Source organism: Typopeltis vanoorti, chromosome 23 (assembly GCF_054136105.1).
Source record: "Typopeltis vanoorti isolate ZY-2024b chromosome 23, IOZ_Tvanoo_1.0, whole genome shotgun sequence".
In the NCBI taxonomy this organism is placed as follows: domain Eukaryota; kingdom Metazoa; phylum Arthropoda; class Arachnida; order Uropygi; family Thelyphonidae; genus Typopeltis; species Typopeltis vanoorti.
The window spans coordinates 66,593,364-66,613,396 of record NC_143571.1 but is presented as its reverse complement, the minus strand read 5'-3'; the positions used below and the strand labels follow the sequence as shown (position 1 = coordinate 66,613,396).

At 37.5% G+C, this 20,033-nt stretch overlaps 1 protein-coding gene across 4 annotated transcripts in view; it reads left to right on the top strand.

Annotated features, from left to right (window-relative positions):
- Window positions 1-19,689, top strand: part of LOC150093925 (cilia- and flagella-associated protein 91-like) — a 201,447-nt gene extending 181,758 nt beyond the window's left edge. For 3 of the 4 annotated variants that reach the window (XM_090413047.1, XM_090413045.1, XM_090413046.1), the window contains exons 13-14: window positions 8,481-8,572; window positions 19,304-19,689. In XM_090413047.1, the coding sequence (XP_090269173.1) occupies window positions 8,481-8,572; window positions 19,304-19,497 (286 nt within the window). In that variant the 3' untranslated portion in view covers window positions 19,498-19,689. Of the gene's footprint in view, window positions 1-8,480; window positions 8,573-19,152 lie in introns of all 4 variants that reach the window. The other variant, XM_090413048.1, reaches the window with a different exon arrangement.
- Window positions 19,690-20,033: the final 344 nt, after the last annotated feature.

Genomic DNA, 20,033 nt, shown 5'->3' with positions numbered 1-20,033 from the left:
CAGAAGTATCCGGAATAAAGGAGATGAATTGGTTGCGCTGATAGCAACAACCTGCTCAAACATTATTGGGATCTCTGAGATGTGGTTGACGGAAGATGATATAATAACAGGAATAGAAGTATCAGGGTACAGCATTTTTTGATAGGATAGGAAGGAAAAACGTGGTGGAGTACTACTTATGATGAGTGATGATATGTCCTCTAAGAGTGGAGGCTTTGGAAGGCAGTGACACTAATGGTTTTAAAAGCATATGGTGTGAGGTAGAGTGGACAAGACAGGGTATTTAGTTAAGTGTTGCTACAAGCCAAGAACACAGAGGGTGAGGAGCAGGAGATGTTTAGGAAGTTGAGCTTGGCAAGTGCAAGAAGAATGATTGTTATGGGAAATTTTAACTACAGCAGTATAAACTGGGAAGAGGAAAGTGCATATAGTAATAAGGGAATGGAATTACTAGAATCCTTGAGGGACAAATATCTTAGGCAACATACTTTATATCAATGACATTGTCAGTGGATTGCAAGGGGATATTCAGTTGTTTACGGATGATGTGAAGCTGGTAAGGATTATTAGTAATAGTACAGATGTGGTAGCCCTGCAAGAAGATTTGAATAAGCTAGATAGATAGGCAAATGAATGGGGGTATCGGTTTAATGCGGCAAAATGTAAGGTCTTGAGGTTTGGGAAACATCGATGGGACGCTGCGTACTCTATGGGAAGAGTTAAGCTGGAGGGAGTAACAAAGATGGTTTCAGGACTGTACAATGTTAGTTATGAGGATCGGCTGAGGGAATGTGGACTGCAGAGTTTGGTGGATAGAAGAATGAGAGGTGATATGATTGAGACTTTTAAACAGTTGAGAGGTGGTTACAGGGTTGATGCAGGGGAGTTCTTTCGCTTGGTTGAACAGCAGGAAGGAGTGATGACAAGAGGTCATCCCTGGAAGTTACGAAAGGAAACTATGAGCAAGAGGGGGAGGAGTGGTTTCTTTGAATGGAGGGTGGTTGAACCATGGAATGCATTGCCTGATGGAGTGGTGAGAGCAAGAACGGTCAATGAGTTTAAGGTGTGGCATGATAGACTTTGTGTTTCTTAGGAAGGACCTCCCACGATGAGTCTTTTGACGCCATGGAGGCCTTAATAATAATAATTATTATTATTATTAATTATGTCATCAAAAGATATGCTACATAAGTTATTGCTTTCTATACACATGATGCTAAGTGCAGACAATATTTCTTGAGACATAGTTGCTCTCAGTTCATTTTTTATTCTCTTTAGCTGTGAAAATGATCTTTCTCCTGAACAATTTGTTACCATTAGGGAAAACTAACTCAATCTTGTGTTGAAAGATGATTTGATACAAATCTTTGTGTTGAAAATGTTCTTTTTCAGGATAATTCTGCTTGACATACTCATGGAAGTGCCTCAGTTCACTCGTGAGATTAATATCAACTGTGTGGATACTCTTTTATTAACGTATCTAATGCTTTTCATAGCTGTACCTCTGAAACTTCTAAATCACCTAAAAATGAAATTTAATGGATGACAAAGATGGTTTCAGGACTGTACAATTTTGGTTATGAGGATTGCTTGAGAGAATGTGGACTGCAGAGTTTGGTAGATAGAAGAAGGAGAGGTGATATGACAGAAGAGGATATAATAACAGGAATAGAAGTCGCTGGGTACAGCATTTTTCGGCAGGATAGGAGAGGAAAGCGTGGTGGTGGAGTAACTGCTTATGATAAGTGACGACTTATGTCCTCTAAGAGTGGAGGCTTTGGAAGGAAGTGAGACAAATGATTTTGAGAACATGTGGTGTGAGGTAGAGGTAGGCAAGACAGGATATTTAGTGGAGTGTTGCTACAGACCCAGGAGCACAGAGGATGGGGACCAAGAGATGTTTAGACAGTTAAGTTTGGCAAGTGCAATAAGAATGATTGTTATGGGAGATTTTAACTACAGCAGTATAAATTAAAGAGAGAGGAAGATGCATGTAGCAATAAGGGAATGGAATTTTTAGAATTCTTGAGGGACAGATGTCTTAGGCAACATGTAACAGAGGGAACAAGAGGTTCAAGAGTTTTGGATTTGGTTATAGCATCAGAAGAGATGATAATAACTGAGATGACATCTCTCCCACCAGTTGAAGAGAGTGACCATATGGTTTTGACTTGGAAAATGAATAGACATGCAGAAGTATCAAAGAGACAGGAACTTATGTGGAATTATAAGGCAGATGATTATAATAGTCTTAGACGACAACTTTGGGAAGTTTCATGGAGGGAGGAATTGGAAGGACGGGATATCATTAGTGCGTGGGAAATTGCGAAAGAATATTTGTCAGCAGCAATGGTAACTTGTATACCATGAGTGAAGAAGAGGACACAATTTGGAGTAAAGTGGATGACAAACAATATTAAACAGGAATTGCATAGCCTCTTTTTCTGCGAAAAAGAGGCTATGGAAGAGATATAAGGAGACAGGTGAAGAGAAGATGCATGAAGAATATAAGACACAGGCCAGAAGAGTGACTAGTGTGGTAAGGAAAGCGAAACTGGAATATGAGAGGAGATTGGCCCTAAGATCCAAAGAAAATCCTAGGGAATTTTTTAGCTATGTGGCCAGTAGGAGGAGAAATGACTGTGGAAGAATGATATTGTGGGATAAAAATGGGAATAGAGTGACTGATGCAGAGCACATAGTGGAATTGTTCAATGAACACTTTATTGGAGTATTTCATCCTGGAGGAGTCAGTTTTCATGGTAGAGGGATAATGCTGGTTCGAGGTTTAGAGGTACAGGAGAGAGTGTATTTCAGATACTGAGTACTCTGGATGTCAGCAACGCTTTGGAACTGGATGGTATTTCATCACAAGTTTTGAGAGAATGTGCTAGGGAACTGACAGTGTCTTTAACCTGGCTTTTCAATGAAAGTCTGGCTGTGGGAAAGGTGCCCAGGGAATGGAAGGAAGGTAAGATAGTGTCATTGTATAAGGGTGGTAACAGACTGGAAGTGTCTAATTATAGGCCAGGGCCAGTCTGTGTGTCATCAGTAGTTGTTAAGATCTTGGAGAAAGTAGTGAGGGACTGTATACAGCATTGGGCAGATGAGGGTAATGTTATCTGTGAGAATCGACATGGATTTGTGAAAGGGCGCTCTTGTTTTAGCAATATGCTAGCCTTTTATAATAAAGTTACAAGAGCATTAGATGAGGGAAAGGCGTATACTGCAGTTTTTTTAGACTTAGCGAAGGCATTTGACACAGAGTGCCACATGATAAGCTGATATTTAAGTTGCAGCACATGGGTCTGGATGTCAGATTGGTCAACTGGATTCAGGATTGGCTTCTGATAGTTATCAGGGAGTTGTGTATTATGGTGGAGCAGTTTCAAAGAGGCATAGAGTTACAAGTGGGGTCCCACAGGGCTCAGTACTAGGACCTATATTGTTTAACCTTTATATCAATGACATTGCCAGTGGATTGCAAGGGGATATTCAGTTGTTTGCAGATGATGCGAAGCTGGGAAGGATTATTAGTAATAGTGCAGATGTGGTAGCCCTGCAAGAGGATTTGAATAAGCTAGATAGATGGGCAAAGGAATGGGGATGCCAGTTTAAAGAAGCAAAATGTAAGGTCTTGAGGTTTGGGAAACATTGATGTGATGCTGCATACTCTATGGGAGGAGTTATACTGGAGGAAGTAGGGGAGACAAGAGATCTGGGGTTGATGATTGACAGAAACCTGAAGTTTAGGGGACATATTGCAAAGGTGGTGAAGGTAACACAGAGGATTGCTGCAATTATAAGAAGGACACTGACCTGCAGAGATAAGAGGGTTATCATTCTGTTGTATAAGTCTCTGATCAGACCACACTTGGACAATTGTTCTCAGATTTGGTCCCCAGGATTTGAAGGGGATAAATTAACTGGTGGTAATATGGTGTTGTACTACCTTACTGGGGTAAGGTAGGTGTTTTACAGTGCAACACCTACCTTAACCCACTGGGGCAAGGTAGGTGTTATACAGTACAACACCTACTTTATCCCAATAAGGTAGTACAACACCATATTCAGTCCTGAAGATATTTTCAGGCACAAACTTTGTTTGCTCACACTTGGATAAAGGATTAAACTTAATTTATTATAGTCTAACCAAGTGAAAAATAAACTTTCAACATCTTTCTCTAAATCCAGAGTAATTTAATTAAAAAGGTGGCACACCTTTTCGCAACTCCTATAGGTAAAGATGACCTTGCTATTGCTTCTGCCTGGTATCTCCACCTCTGGGCCTGGCTCCCACTGAAGAGACCTCAATAAAGGTCGAAACTAGTCTGGATAGTGGCCAATCTCTTAATGCATAACATTATACATATCCGCAAGGAGATGTGTTTTGCATTATGGGAGATACTGGGATAGGAGTGTTGTTAGCTTGGTCCACCTTTGCTACGAGTTGTCCGGTGTTGTACTACCGTACCTCAGTAAATCACCACATTGAAAACCATATTAGAAGAAGAATTAAAATCTTCAGAGTGGAATAAAAAAAATAGCTTCAGAAAAATGGGTATTTATATTTTCAAAAATGGAAACGGAATTTTCGGAGCAATATAAAGATTTGTATAATATATGTGAATATGTTTTTTCTATACCTGGTCATGATAGTAACATGGAAAGAATATTTTCCTTAATGGAAATCCAATAAACGGAGGATAGAAATAGACTTTCAATAAATACTGTTGAAAGTATTCTTCAATGTCTGAAAAACTACGATTTTAATTGTCTTCAAAAGCATGATCATTTACTGAATAACAAGGCTCTATTGACAATGGCTAAATCTAAGAAAGAGTAATATTTTAATTAAAACAAAGGATAACTAATATTTGTTTTGTGATTTTTAAATAGTTAAAATAAGCCCATGGTATTAATTCTTATAGTTATAATTAAAAAAAATGTTTTTGTGATTTTTTTTCTTTAAATTTTCTGTTTGTGTTATACTTGATTCAAGTATTAAGTCAAGTAACTTGAATATCTAATATTTTATAATTATCACTGTGATTTTTTAGTTGAAGTATAAGAGCTTGATAAACCAAAGAATTTTTATATTTTGTCACTGTGATTTTTTTAGTCGAGTTGTAAGATCTTTATAAAAGAAAGAATTTTCATATTTTTACTGTGATTTTTTAGTTGAATTGTAGAATCTTTATAAAACAAAGAACGTTTTATTTGTCTCTGTGATTTTTTTTTTCTAGTTGTATTATCTTTATAAAATACTGTGATATTTGTAGTTCATTTGTTGAAAGAAGATGGGTAGTTTTTTTTTGTTGTTGTCAAAATTTCGTTGATCTGGTCTTGTGTCCCAGTTTGACAACCAAGAAATGTAACAACCCTACTCTTTATTATTATTTTATTATTATTCAGGCCTCCAAGGAGTCAAAAGACTAATCGAGGGAGGTCCTTCCTAAGACATAAAGTCTGTCAAGACTCATCGAGGGGAGGTCATCCCCCCCCTGAGAAACACAAAGTTTATCATACCACTCTTTAAACTCACTGACCGTTCTCGCTCCCACCACTCCATCAGGCAATGCATTCCACGGTTCAACCACCCTCCACACAAAGAAACCACTCCTTACCCTCTTGCTCACAGTTTCCTTTCGTAACTTCCAGGGATGGCCTCTTGTCATCACTCCTTCCCGCTGATCAACCAAGCGAAAGAACTCCCCAGTGTCAACCCTGTAACCACCTCTCAACAGTTTAAAAGTCTCAATCATATCACCTCTCCTTCTTCTATCCACCAAACTCTGCAGTCCACATTCTCTCAGCCGATCCTCATAACTATCCTTGTACAGTCCTGAAACCATCTTTGTCATCCGTCTTTGTATCCTTTCCACAGTTAATTTATCCCCTTCAAATCCTGGGGACCAAATCTGAGAACAATAGTCCAAGTGTGGTCTGATCAGAGACTTATACAACGGAATGATAACCCTCTTATCTCTGCAGGTCAGCGTCCTTCTCATAATAGCAGCAATCCTCTGTGTTACCTTCACCACCTTTGCAATATGTCGCTTAAACTTCAGGTTTCTATCAATCATCAACCCCAGATCTCTTGTCTCCCCTACTTCCTCCAGTATAACTCCTCCCATAGAGTGTGCAGCATCCCATCGATGTTTCCCAAACCTCAAGACCTTACATTTTGCTGCATTAAACTGAAACCCCCATTCATTTGCCCATCTATCTAGCTTATTTAAATCCTCTTGCAGGGCTACCACATCTGCACTATTACTAATAATCCTTCCCAGCTTCGCATCATCCGCAAACAACTGAATATCTCCCTGCAATCCACTGGCTATGTCATTGATATAGAGGTTAAACAATATAGGTCCTAGTACTGAGCCCTGTGGGACCCCACTTGTAACCCTCTGCCTCCTTGAAACTGCTCCACCATTAACAACTCTCTGATACCTATCAGACAGCCAATCCTGAATCCAGTTGACCAATCTGACATCCAGACCCATGTGCTGCAACTTAAATATCAGCTTATCATGTGGCACCCTGTCAAATGCCTTCGCCAAGTCTAAGAAAATTGCAGTATATGCCTTTCCCTCATCTAATGCTCTTGTAACTTTATTATAAAAGGCTAGCATATTGCTAAAACAAGAGCGTCCTTTCACAAATCCATGTTGATTCTCACAGATAACATTACCCTCATCTGCCCAATGCTGTACACGGTCCCTCACTACTTTCTCCAAGATCTTAACAACTACTGATGACACACAGACTGGCCTATAATTAGACACTTCCAGTCTGTTACCACCCTTATGCAATGGCACTATCTTACCTTCCTTCCATTCCCTGGGCACCTTTGCCAAAGCCAGACTTTCATTGAAAAGCCACGTTAAAGGTACTGTCAATTCCCTAGCACATTCTCTCAAAACTCGTGGCGAAATACCATCCAGTCCCACAGCTTTACTGACATCCAGAGTACTCAGTATCTGAAACACACTCTCCTCCTGTACCTCCAGACCTCGTACCAGTCCTATCCCTCTAGCATTAAAACTGACTCCTCTAGGATGAAATACTCCAATAAAGTGTTCATTGAACAATTCCACTATGTCCTCTGCATCAGTCACTCTATTCCCATTTTTATCCCACAATATCATTCTTCCACAGTCATTTCTCCTCCTACTGGCCACATAGCTAAAAAATTCCCTAGGATTTTCTTTGGATCTTAGGGCCAATCTCCTCTCATATTCCAGTTTCACTTTCCTTACCACACGAGTCACTCTTCTGGCCTGTGTCTTATATTCCTCATGCATCTCTTCACCTGTCTCCTTATATCTCTTCCATAGCCTCTTTTTCGCATGCAATTCCTGTTTAATATTGTTTGTCATCCACTTTACTCCAAATTGCGCCCTCGTCTTCACTCGTGGTATACAACTTACCATTGCTGATAACAAATATTCTTTCACAATTTCCCACGCACTGATGATATCCCGGCCTTCCAATTCCTCCCTCCATGAAACTTCCCGAAGTTGACGTCTAAGACTATTATAATCACCTGCCTTATAATTCCACATAAGTTCCCGTCTCTTTGATACTCCTGCATGTCTATTCATTTTCCAAGTCAAAACCATATGGTCACTCTCTCCAACTGGTGGGAGAGACGTCAATTCAGTTATTATCAACTCTTCTGATGCTATAACCAAATCCAAAATTTTTGAACCTCTTGTTCCCTCTGTTACATGTTGCCTAAGACATTTGTCCCTCAAGAATTCTAGAAATTCCATTCCCCTATTGTTACATGCATCTTCCTCTCTCCAATTTATACTACTGAAGTTAAAATCACCCATAACAATCATTCTTCTTGCACTTGCCAATCTTAGCTGTCTAAACATCTCCTGGTCCCTATCCTCTGTGCTCCTGGGTCTGTAGCAACACCCCACCCCTCTTGGTCTGTTTCTAAGCAGCATTTATCTACTTTCCATTTAGCTCCTCATTCCATACTCCAATTTGACTCCTAAGCCTTTCATAATCACTGGCCTTGTTGTTCCACATATAACCTTTTCTGATGTAGCTGGCTACTACCCAGATGATCATCTCTTGATCACTCTGGCCCAGATAGAAGTAATGAAATACCTCATTCAAATAATATATTCTACTTCCTTTTATTCTTCCAAGAGAGAGAGAGAGAGAGAGATGCATATACATTATAGAATGCTTAAATGCCACTAAGCAGCATATTAATATTTTCTTTTGAAAAGGAATTATGTGTGTGATGATTATTTCTTGTATTCTTTAACATCCCCTGCCCCTATCTTTTTTGTTCTTTTCAAGATTTATGATAACATCCCATAGCACATCAGCATTCATCATTCAGTTAATTTTTAAAATGTCAGTATTCATATGATATATTTAGTAAATATTATTTTGAAATGTTAAAAACTAGCAATAAGCATCATCATTTTCATTCTAAATTTTATAAACAGGCAATGCTTCCTGCAAAATGAAGAAATAATTGCTGAACTGTTGTATGGTTATTTACTCCCAGAAGTTGCCCAGCAAACATTAAGAGATAGAAGTGAGTATTATTTTCAGATTTCTTTTATGATGATTATGAGAGAGATAGATAGAGAGAGAGAGAATAATTAAGCAAGATGTTAGATTATAATTTCTTCAAAAGCAAAATGCAAGAGATGGAATGTAAATTTTTTTATATTGTTTTTTTCTTTTGGCCTAAATCTCTTAACTATGTCATTGTTCTTTCCTTTGTCACTAAAAGGTGTAGCATTCATTATGGTGAGTACCATTACTTTTTTAAGTAATAACTTTCATTTTTTAAAATATTTTATAGCATTCCCTATAGCAAATTAATGGGAAGGGGCAGGAATTGAGGGAAAGGTTAGGTTAGGTTGATGTTCTTTTTAGAGAGAGATGGAAGTTGTAGTCTTCAGGGAATATTTCATGGGGAAAGCTGTTCTTGACAGAACCAGCTGTAGGATTATTATTGTCCTCTCCCTCACCTTTTTTGTTAAATTTTGCATATTTTTTAAAATTAAAATTTTAAAAAATGAAAATAGAAAATTTGTTTTTAATGAAATAAAAACTTTTCCTATCAGTATGGTCATTTTAGTTGAAATATAATCACAGCTATAAAACAACAATATTGAAGATTTCAAAAACTTTTTTTTACATATTGATGGAATATCACTCTTGTAACTGTACCACTCCAGAGCCTCCATAGCTCAGTCGGTATAGATGAAGCCCTTTGATTGGAAAGATCAGGGTTTGATTACCATCCAAGACATGAGGAACCTTTATGTGGTCTCTTTCAACCAAAGGTGAGTTAGCCGGTCTCATACGGAACTAGGAGGTTTTCCCATCTGGAAACTCAGGTTTTTTACCACATTATTCTTGAGATGGACACAGTTGTGAAGTTCATAGCTAAAGACCTCAATGGTTCGTAAAAAGCTTAAGACAAGACAAAACAACTGTGCCTCTCCAGGCATGTGCTTGCTTTGTTGGTGCCTAGAGCCAGTCCTGGTTCCAGAGAAGTAGAGATGGCATGAAAGATGAATGGAAGTGGCAGATTTTGTTTCTTAGCAGTTCAATTGTAAATTAATGTTGAGCAGCTGTTACTCTTGGTTATTATTGTTTTAGCAAAAAAAAAAAGGGGGGGGAGTGAATGATGGATGCCATTTCTGCTGAACAGTGTTCATAAAATATCTGTATAACAGACACGTAGAGAAACTGCTCATCAGTGAGATAATTGCTAGAGAGAGAGAGAGAGAGAGTGTTTGGTAGAGAGAGACAGAGGTTCATTAGTGAGCTGAACTGACTTCTTTTGGACAGCATCAAAAATTTTAGACAGATTTGATGCAACACTCCAAATGTGACAGCATTATTTCAAGGTTGGACACATTTGGGATTTATACAGTTATATGCTAGACTGAAGAAAAGTAATGCTTTAAGTAAAAGAAAAAAAGATGCCAAGTTTGTTGTTGCTGAGGATGATATAAATATGATGCATTTGTACCAGGAAAAACTACACCTGTGTCAGTCTGAGAAGTAAGATCTAGTCTTGACTAATGAATTGAGTATTATCAAAGATAAGGGAAGAAGAAGAACTAAAATCCATTTTACTTCAAACACAAAATTATGTGTTTGAAGCATTGAAGGTGACTAGGTGATGACTCGTTGTCATCACCCAGTTAGAGGATGGTGTGGAAATCATTTTGTAGAAGATCTTGAAGTTGGAGACATTTGGGCACTTAATATATGTAATATTTATTGTATGAAAAGGATAAACAGAGAGTGCTGTCATTAGCAAAACTATGAATAAGGTTTGAGGTTAGTGAGAGAAGGTAATGAAGTAGGGAATGGATGAATGACCTGGAAAAAACTGACAATCCAATTACAAAAAGGAGAAGGCAGACCATATGATGGTAATTTTATGAGGAAACCCTTGATGTTAGACCTTATGACATGTCTGGGAAATGTCCAATGAACAGCACAGGGTTTCTCCAAACTTTTCCATGGCATGTGTCCAGAGTTGGGTAATGTAGGTAAGGAGATCTGTGAATCTTAACTGGCAAAATCCATACTGGTGGTCACTAATTAGTTGAATATTTCTCTAAGTAATGAAGAATTCTGTTGACTGGACTGTTGATTACCTTTTCCCATTAAAGCAGTGGAGAACACTGAGGTAAGAGCAACAAGTTGATAGTTTAATGTATCTTTTTTTTTCTTTTTTGAATTAGTCATATATTAGCATGCTGTGGAGTGTATGCCAGCTGAGCATTATATAATGTAGAAATGATAAAGGACAAATGTTCATTCAGGAGCACAAGATGGAATGCTATTATCAGAACCAGAAGCTTTTTAGGCTTCATCATCGGGGGGGGGGCCTCAATAAGTGATCCACTTAAGGATTAAAGCCAGATAACTGTGAGAAGCCAGCTGCATAGCCTTTCACCACCATATCAGTTTGGATGTGTATATATGTCCATCATTAAATGAATGCAAAGTGTCTGTTGAAGCCAATATAACCATTGGCTATTATGGAAAAAATTATATGGATATAAGCATATATTTTCAATATATATCATCCATGTGGCTGGTTGGGTGGTAAAGGAATGTGTAGAATTGACTGGAGCATGTGACTTAATGTAAAGTTCTCATCTTCACCCAGTGTTCTCCATCAGCAGGTATCCACCGGGTTGTGAACAAGTGAGAATGGGCTGGCAATTTCAGACTTAACCAAACATCCAGAATTGTCTGAGTTAACGTTGGGCTTGCAGGTAGGTAGATCAGACAGCTAGATCAGCCACCATCCATTTAGATGAACACAGATCTTACATCTGTTCACAACTATGGTCAATCTGGTCTTACAGATCACGTATTGGATACCACTCAAAGGATCTTCTCGAAGAAAACCACTATGCTCCACCATCGTAAATTTAAAAAGGAAAGACTGTTTTTGGAATGTGCAGTGGCACTCAGAAATCAACCTAATTTAAACAAAAACAGATGCAATATCAGTGGCCCCATACATCCTAGGTCACCTACAAATGCCCATAGAGGGTGCACCACCTACATATTATTAGAGTCACCCACATATTTCATTGAGTATTGTGTTGTCTTTGTGTGTATGTTACAAGTGTTATTTGTACTCTCTGAAGATGTCTCAATGACAGATGAAATATTAGAAACTTTTAAAATTAGTTTTTAATCCTTTCTTAGTGCTGTAATACTCTTAGTGTTTTAATACTCCATTAAACCTCCATCACATCCAGGAGAGTATAATACAGCAATTGATGTAACTGAAACCAATGTGAGATCAGAGGTAAGTCTTAACACTATCAGGGTTCCAAGCTAATGGAAAGGGAATAAGATAGTTCATTTATATAAAATAGATTCTAAATCAGAGGTTGAAATCTCCCAAAATTCAAGACTGAATGGATAAGAATATGATCTTCTGTGAAAGAGTCTTGCTTTATTCACTTTCTGTAATGTTTTTGTTGATTTCTGTACTAAAGTAGCATTTGACTTAGATAAAGCAAATGACTTCACAGTGATATGCTGGATTTTGCGACGGTATTTTACAGAATGTGCAGCATGAAAATATTTTATGTAAATCAGATGATGAATATGAAGCTAGTTAAGCGGAAGGGAGGTAAATGGACAGACATCAAAGAGTAGTATATGGTGGAGCAGAAGCAAGGCAGTTTGCATAAGAGCTCGATGCTTTTGGAGATATTATTTATTTTCACAGTATTGATGACAACACAGAATGATAAGAAAATAATATTTATTAACTTATTTGTTGATATTATATCCAGCATCTTCAGAGCACAAAAAAAGTTTGTCACAGTACACACAACAACAACAACAACAATTTGGTATAACAGTGGACTAGTTTTTAAAAAAAAATTTAACAAACAACACAAGGAACTAAAATCCTAATTAGGCACCATCTATGTTGGAAAAAGTTCTAAAAGACAATTTACAAATTAAAATAAATTTAACAAAAATCTGGGAAACAGTCATTTTAAAATCTAATTAATATTTGTTTTCTCTCTTTTTCCAACATAGATGGGACATAATTAGGACTTCAGTTCCTTGTGTTGTCTGTTACAGTTTTTTTTAAACTAATCCCACTGTTATACCAAATTGTTGTTTTGTGTACTGTAACAAACTGTTTTTATGCTCTGAAGATGCTGGATATAATACCAGCGAAATATCAGTTAATAAATATTATTTTCTTATCATTCTGTGTTGTCATCAGTACTGTGAAAATAAATAACATGTACTGTGAACACATAAGCCTTTCCGCGGATTTGATGGAGGATATTCAGATGGATAGAAATATGATACTGTATAGGGACAGCAATCTTTTGTTAAGTGTATTTCAAGCCTCGATTACTTTTTATTATGAAGTGATGGCTGAGTTGGATAAAAGGGACAGGAAATCACAAGCAAATCTGTTATGGGGATGGATGTGAAACTGATGATATGGATTAAAGTATAACTCATGGAGAGGATGACTAGCAGTGTGCTGCAGGCTGCTGTACCTAGTCTAGTGCTATTCAATTTGTAGAAAATATGTGAAGGGAAATATTCAGTTATTTGCTGATGATGCAAAATTAGAGCAAGAGTTAATAAGGAGGATGTAGAGATCCTGCAGGTTGATGTAAATAGACTGGCATTATTATTATTACACCCTCCATGGAGTCGGCAGACTCATCATGGGAGGTTCATTCAACTGATAACATATGTATCATATAGAATCTTAAAGTCCTTAACACTCCTTGCATTAACAATACATTCTGGCAATGCATTCCATTCACTGACAATTCTCCATGAAAAAATCTACTCCTCACACCCTTCTTCACCACACTTTTACATAACTTCCAATGACCTCTGGTTCTTCCCTCTCACCTTCTACTCTTTTTATAATCCCCTCTGGATTAATCTGATAAAATCCTCTCACAAACTTAAACATCTCTATCATATCACCTCTCTTCCTCCTGTCGACCAAACTCTGCAATCCACATCTCTTCAACCTCTCTCCATAGCCAGCATTCCAAACTCCTAATATTGTCTTAGTCACTCATGGATCCTGTCCTATGTCTAACATTGGACAGGGTCCAGAGACGAGTGATTGTCCTGTCCAACATCACATTGAAAACCAGGTGACCCGATCTTGAGCACAATAGTCCAAGTGTGGTCTGACCAGTGCCTTGTACAGTGGCGCAACTATTTCCTTATCCTTGCATGTTAGAGTACTTCTTATCATAGCAGCACTACGATGTGCAACCTTTGCAACACTAGCAATAATGCCTTCTAAACTTCAGTCTACTGTCAACCATCACTCCCAAATCTCTAATCTCATCCACTTCCTGCAGTACAGCACCATCAATATAGTAGACAGCCTTATATTTCTGCACTCCAAGGGAAAGCACTTATGGAAAAAGGACAATGGATCAGTTTAATGTGGCCAAGTATAAGGTTATGCATTTTGGGATGAAAAGATCACCAGCTGTGTACTACATTAATGGAAATGTGGTCCAGGTGTTGGTGTTAGAGAACTGAATTTAGAGAGAATATTGCAAAAGTTACTAAAATAGCTTATAAGATTACCTGGTTATTGAAAAACACCCTAACAGGCAGAGATATGGAGGTTATAATAACCTCCTTATCTCTGCTTGTTGAAGAGGTTATTATAACAACTTAATAAGGCCCTGTTTGGACTACTGTGCACAGATTTGGTCACCTTGGTTTCTTGGGAATGAGGAAGAAGTGAAGATAATCCAGAGGTGAGTAACCAAGATGGTGGTGGGTCTAATGAATGCTTCTTATAAGGACAGGTTGAAGACTTATGAGTTGTAGAAATGGATTGATAGGTGGAAAAGGAGAGATATGATAGAGCCATACAAGTTCCTTCCTAATATCTACGTTTTTAATATGATTCTGTCATTAACGTTATCTGTTCATCTTCCCTAATATTTCTCAGAACTCTCATATCTGTTTTCTTTCTAAACCATCTCTCAGATCTAGAAGTTAAAATTGGTTTGAATAGTATCTTGTGTATAGTGCTGTAACTAATTTCTCTCTCATTTCATATAAATTTATTCAGTTAAGTCCCCACTGTGCATCTTTGCTTATTCTGTGGTCCATTTTCATACTTAATTTGCATTCAGTAAACAGCTGAAATATTTTATTCATTGCTCTATTCAGAATGTAGCTGATGTTTTCAATGTTTTATATTTTCATAGTCTTCATACCATATTCAGTTTACTTTATGCATCCTGAAGACTTGTATTAGATTTATTTAAGAATATGAGATAATCATCATCTGCATAATGTAAAGAGGTGTATTAACATCTTCAGTTTTGGTATCAGGCTTGATGTCACTTTCCTTCATAATATGATCCATATAGATGAAGAAGAAGAAAAAATGGAGATAGTGTACACCTATGTGTACATTGTTTGTATTTCTTCTGTAATTAAGATTTTGAAGAAATTGGTAAGAACTCTATACAGAATTGGGCAGATGAGGATATTGTTTATGCAGGCCAGCATCAATTTGTAAAGGGTGCTCTTGTTTTAGTAATCTGGTTAGCTTTTTGCAATAGAGTAACAACAGCAGTGGATGAGGTAAGGCATACACTATCATTTTTTTTAATTTTTCAATGCATTTCACAGGGTGCCACATGACAAGCTGATTTTTAAGTTGCATCATCATATGAATTTGGATATCAGGTTAGTGGATTGGATTGGTGACTGGTTCTCTGATAGATACCAGAGAGTTGTATATGGTGGAGCAGGAAGGTTGCACAAGTGGAGTTCCATAGGGTTCAGTCCTGGGACCATTTCTGTTCAATCTTTATTATTAATATTATTATTAAGGGCGACTCCAGGGAGTCCTTACACTCATCGAGGGAGGCCCTAAACATCATGTCCACACAACTATATGACATTCTCACAGTATCTATCATACCTTGCCTTGAACTCACTCACCGTCATAGCACCCACAACAAACTCTGGCAGCTTATTCCACACATTTACCACTCTAAAAGTAAAGAACCCAGCTCTAACACCCCTGCTAACCACGCTCTTGCCCAGCTTCCATGGGTGTCCCCTAGTTCTCCCACCACCAGTCCTGATCTCAAAAATATCATCTGAATTAATCCTATAGAATCCTTTTAGCAATTTGAATGTCTCAATCATATCTCCCCTTTTTCGCCTATCAACTAGTTTCTGCAACCCACAAATCTTCAACCTGTTCTCATATGGTTCATTCCATAGACCTGCTATCATCTTAGTCACTCGCCTCTGGATCCTCTCAACCTCCTCCCCATCAAGAAGGAACCGAGGTGACCAAATCTGGGCACAGTAGTCGAGATGAGGTCTTATCAGGGCTCGGTACAGAGGTACAATAACTTGTTTTTCTCTGCTCGTCAAGGTATTTTTCAACAACCAAGTGAGTTGATGAGCTGATTTAGCTACTTTCACAATGTGCCCCCTAAACTTCATCTCCCTATCCGCCAACACTCCCAAGTCCCTGGCCTCATCAATCTCTTGGAGTACAGTTCCACCAATGTGGTAGACTGCTGCTAATCTTTTCACTCCGAAATGCATAACCTTACATTTTGTCACATTAAATTGACATCCATTCTCCTTAGTCCAGAACTCCAATCTATCTAAGTCATCTTGCAAGACTTTGACATCTTCTGCATTCACTATCGCCCTACCCAACTTTGCATCATCAGCGAACAAATGAACTGTTCCTCTTAGATCCTTCCCTATATCATTAATGAACAAATTAAACAGCAGTGGTCCAAGAACAGAACCCTGCGGCACACCACTAGTCACAGGCCGTCTTTTGAACTCTACTCCTGAATAAACTACTCTCTGATATCTCTCCATCAATCACCCACCTATCCATCTCACCAACCCTATATCCATTCCCATATATTGTAGTTTACGGATTAGAATTCCATGTGGTATCCTGTCAAATGCCTTGGCCAGGTCCAGCAGTATCACTGTAAACCCATTACCCTTATCCAGTTCAGCCATCACTGTGTTATAAAACTTGAGCAAGTTACTGAGGCATGATCTTCAACTTTATGTCAGTGATATTGTCACAAGACTACAAGGAGATGCTCATTTGTTTGTGGATGACGTGAAACTGGGGGGGGGGGATATTAGTAATAGTTTTGATGTTTTGGCTCTTCAAGAGGATTTGAATAAGCTGGAAAGGTGGGTAAATGAATGGGCACTTCAGTTTAATGCAACTAAATGTAGGGTTTTAAAATTTAGGATTCACAGATGAGATGCTTTATACTGATTTGGTACAGTTATACTGGAAGAAGTGGAGGAAGAAAAGGATTTTGGTGTAATTGGGGATAGAGATTTAAAGTTCTGAGGACATATTGCAAGGAAGAAACAATTACCATAAGAGATAAAAGTGTACTACTCCTATTGTATAAAGCTTTGATCAGACCACGTGATATCAGGGCTGTACAGCATTGATTATGAGGAGAGGCTGAGGGCATACAGACTGCAGAATTTGATAGACAGAAGGCAAAGGCGGGGAATATGATCAAGACAAAAAGCTGTTGAAGGATTATTATCATATTAACACTGAGGAGATTTTTCATATGATAGAATGAGGGAAAGGAGCAAGGACAAGGGACCATCCCTGGGAGTTTCAAAAAAAGATAGTTAAAAGGTAAGAAATAGGTTTTTTACATGGAGAGTGGTAGGAGCATGGAATGCATTGCCTGAGAGGATGTGCAAGTATTAACCTCCAACAGTGAGCCTCGTGACTCCATGGAGGTCAGGAAAATAATAATACTAATAATAATAATGTCATTTACTTTCTTAAATTAATTAAACTTATTTTAATGATATTACAACATCAAACAAATTAAATTATAAAAGTTGTTTACTAAATAGTTTATATTTCACTGGATCTCAAACCAGCATCTTCAAAGCAACATCATGTTACAGTTTAACATGCAACAATTAGTAAGTGAAATAATTCAAACTGTAACAAACAAAAGATCTAAAGTTGTAATACCAGCAACATCAGGCAGGCTCTGATGTTGCTGGTTTGAAATCCAGCAAATTTGAAATATATAAGTTAGTCTATTGTGTCAGATTTTGGGACTTCTATGTGGGGCTGATGTAAAAAAAAAATAAATAAAATAAAATAATAGGAAAACATGTCTTTCCTCACATCTAACATCAGCCCATTCGACGTGATCCCCACTCACTATGAAAAAAAATATTTGACATGACATTGGAAGTTTTTTCCCACTTGGTTAGACTATAATAAATTTAGTTTAATCCTTTATCCAAGTGTAAGCAAACAAAGTTTGCACCTGAAGTATCTTCAGGACTGAGGCAACTCATGGTAAAGGTGGACTAAGTTCTCATCACTTGTCTTAGTATCTCCCATAATGCAAAGTACATCTCCTTGCGGATATGCACTGCTCGCAGTGCGATTTTGTGCAGCCCACCTGTGGGTTTTGATTTTCACAAGCGAAAAAATAAAATAATCCGAATCAAATGAGTATTAAATATTTTAACTCTATCACTAATCGATAATCTCGATGTTGGTAATTTTATTTGGTGTTTTTACATCACTATATACACCCATGTGTTTTTCAAATATTTGATGTGTCAAAGAAGCGTTCTTACACTGTTTTGTTCCAACGTGCATGCTTTGGGTGCTCAATGTATGTAAGCGCGCAATTAGTGTTGTTCATTTGTTTAGCTATCAAGGTTGTTTTGCTGCTGCTCACCAAATTACTGTACTAGATACACACTATGATGCAGCCCTCGGATAAGTATATTTTTTTTTAATACAGCCCTCGGATTACCTAAGGCTGGACAGCCCTGCATTAAGGGGAAGGGACCCGGTTTCGACCTTTATTGAGGTCTCTTCAATGGGAGTCAGACCCAGAGGTAGTGATACTAAGGTGGAAGTAATGGAGAAATCATATTTACCTATACGAGTTGGCAAAAGGTGTCTCACCTTATTAAATTACTCTGGATTTAGAGAAAGATGGAAATCTTGCATAAAAAACACACTTCACAGTTCCCAGAGAGCTTAATCCACCTTTACCACGAGTTGCCTCGGTCCTGAAGATGCTTCAGGCACTAACTTTGTTTACTTACACTTGGATAAAGGATTAAACTAAATTTATTATACTTTGACACGACGGCATTATTTGTATTCCAGAACTTCCTCTGGAAGTTTTTAAGAGTATGGTGAACAAAGAACTGGGAAGTGTGTTTTTTACATGGAAAGTGGTGATTGAGTAGAATGTGTTCACACAGTTTGAATGAGTTTAAGGTTTAATATGGTCATTATGTTTCTGCTAGAGTGAAACATTCTTCAATGAATCAATTGACTCTGTAGGGATCTGATAATAATAATAATAGTCAATAAGACTGTGTTTTTCTGGTATCTTAAAGAAATAATCTTGAAGGATGATCTGCATATATATACACGGCTCTCCTGGCCATAGAGAGTGTGCTCCAAAAATCTTATCTCTTTCAGAGTTATTCTGCATTTGGCTCTATTGTTTGTTTTGAATATAAGCTAGCATTTAAATGTAGAAATGTATGGTGTATTTTCCTTTTCAGCTCTGTGATGCAAGGAGATACCTTCCACATATAGCAGTCCAGTTCACACTGGTGTATCGTTGTTATTTGATGGCACATTATAATTACCAGTAAAATATGCTGAACATTCTTTCAGATAATTTAATAAATCAGATAATCATCCTATTTTCAGATAATTTACATCAACAGGAGTTGCGAAGTTCTGCACAAGAAATTACCCATATGTTAGAAACAGAAGAAAGTGCAAGTAGTTCTGATGTGAGTGTTAGTCCTTGGTCTGAAAATGTTCATCCTGATTCTCCTCAGATAGCAGTGGTTATTCCTTTGGAAAATGAATTAAAAACAGGAGAGCCAGACTCTAGCTAATTTTTGTACTACTTTCAGTGCAACTATATATGTTAGTACAGAGTAGCATAACGATCAAATTCTCGCATAAGTCGGATTTTTTTTTCCCCACATGTAAACCTCTAACAGGACAATGTAAAAATAACTTTAATAACTATTTTTCAAGCTCCTTAATATATTTAAAATGTAATATAACAAATTTGTATTTTTATGAAATTGTCCTTCTTGAACTTTAATAAAAAAAAATAATTTTCACATTTAATATAATATGTAATTACGAATAAATTACATTTTTTTCAGTATTTGGTTTAGTTTACATCATTTTGATTTACTTTTTACAGTCTGCACTAACCATTATTCACACAACAATATCATACTTCTCCTTAAACTCATTCACTGTCAGAGCTTTCACCGACTTACCATGCAAAAAATCACACCCTTACTAACTGCACTATTATACTGCTTCCAGAAGTGACCCCTAGTTCCTCCCTGCTCATCATATACTGAAAAACTTCTTTTGTCTCAATCTTATAGAATTCTGTCTCCTTTAATAACTA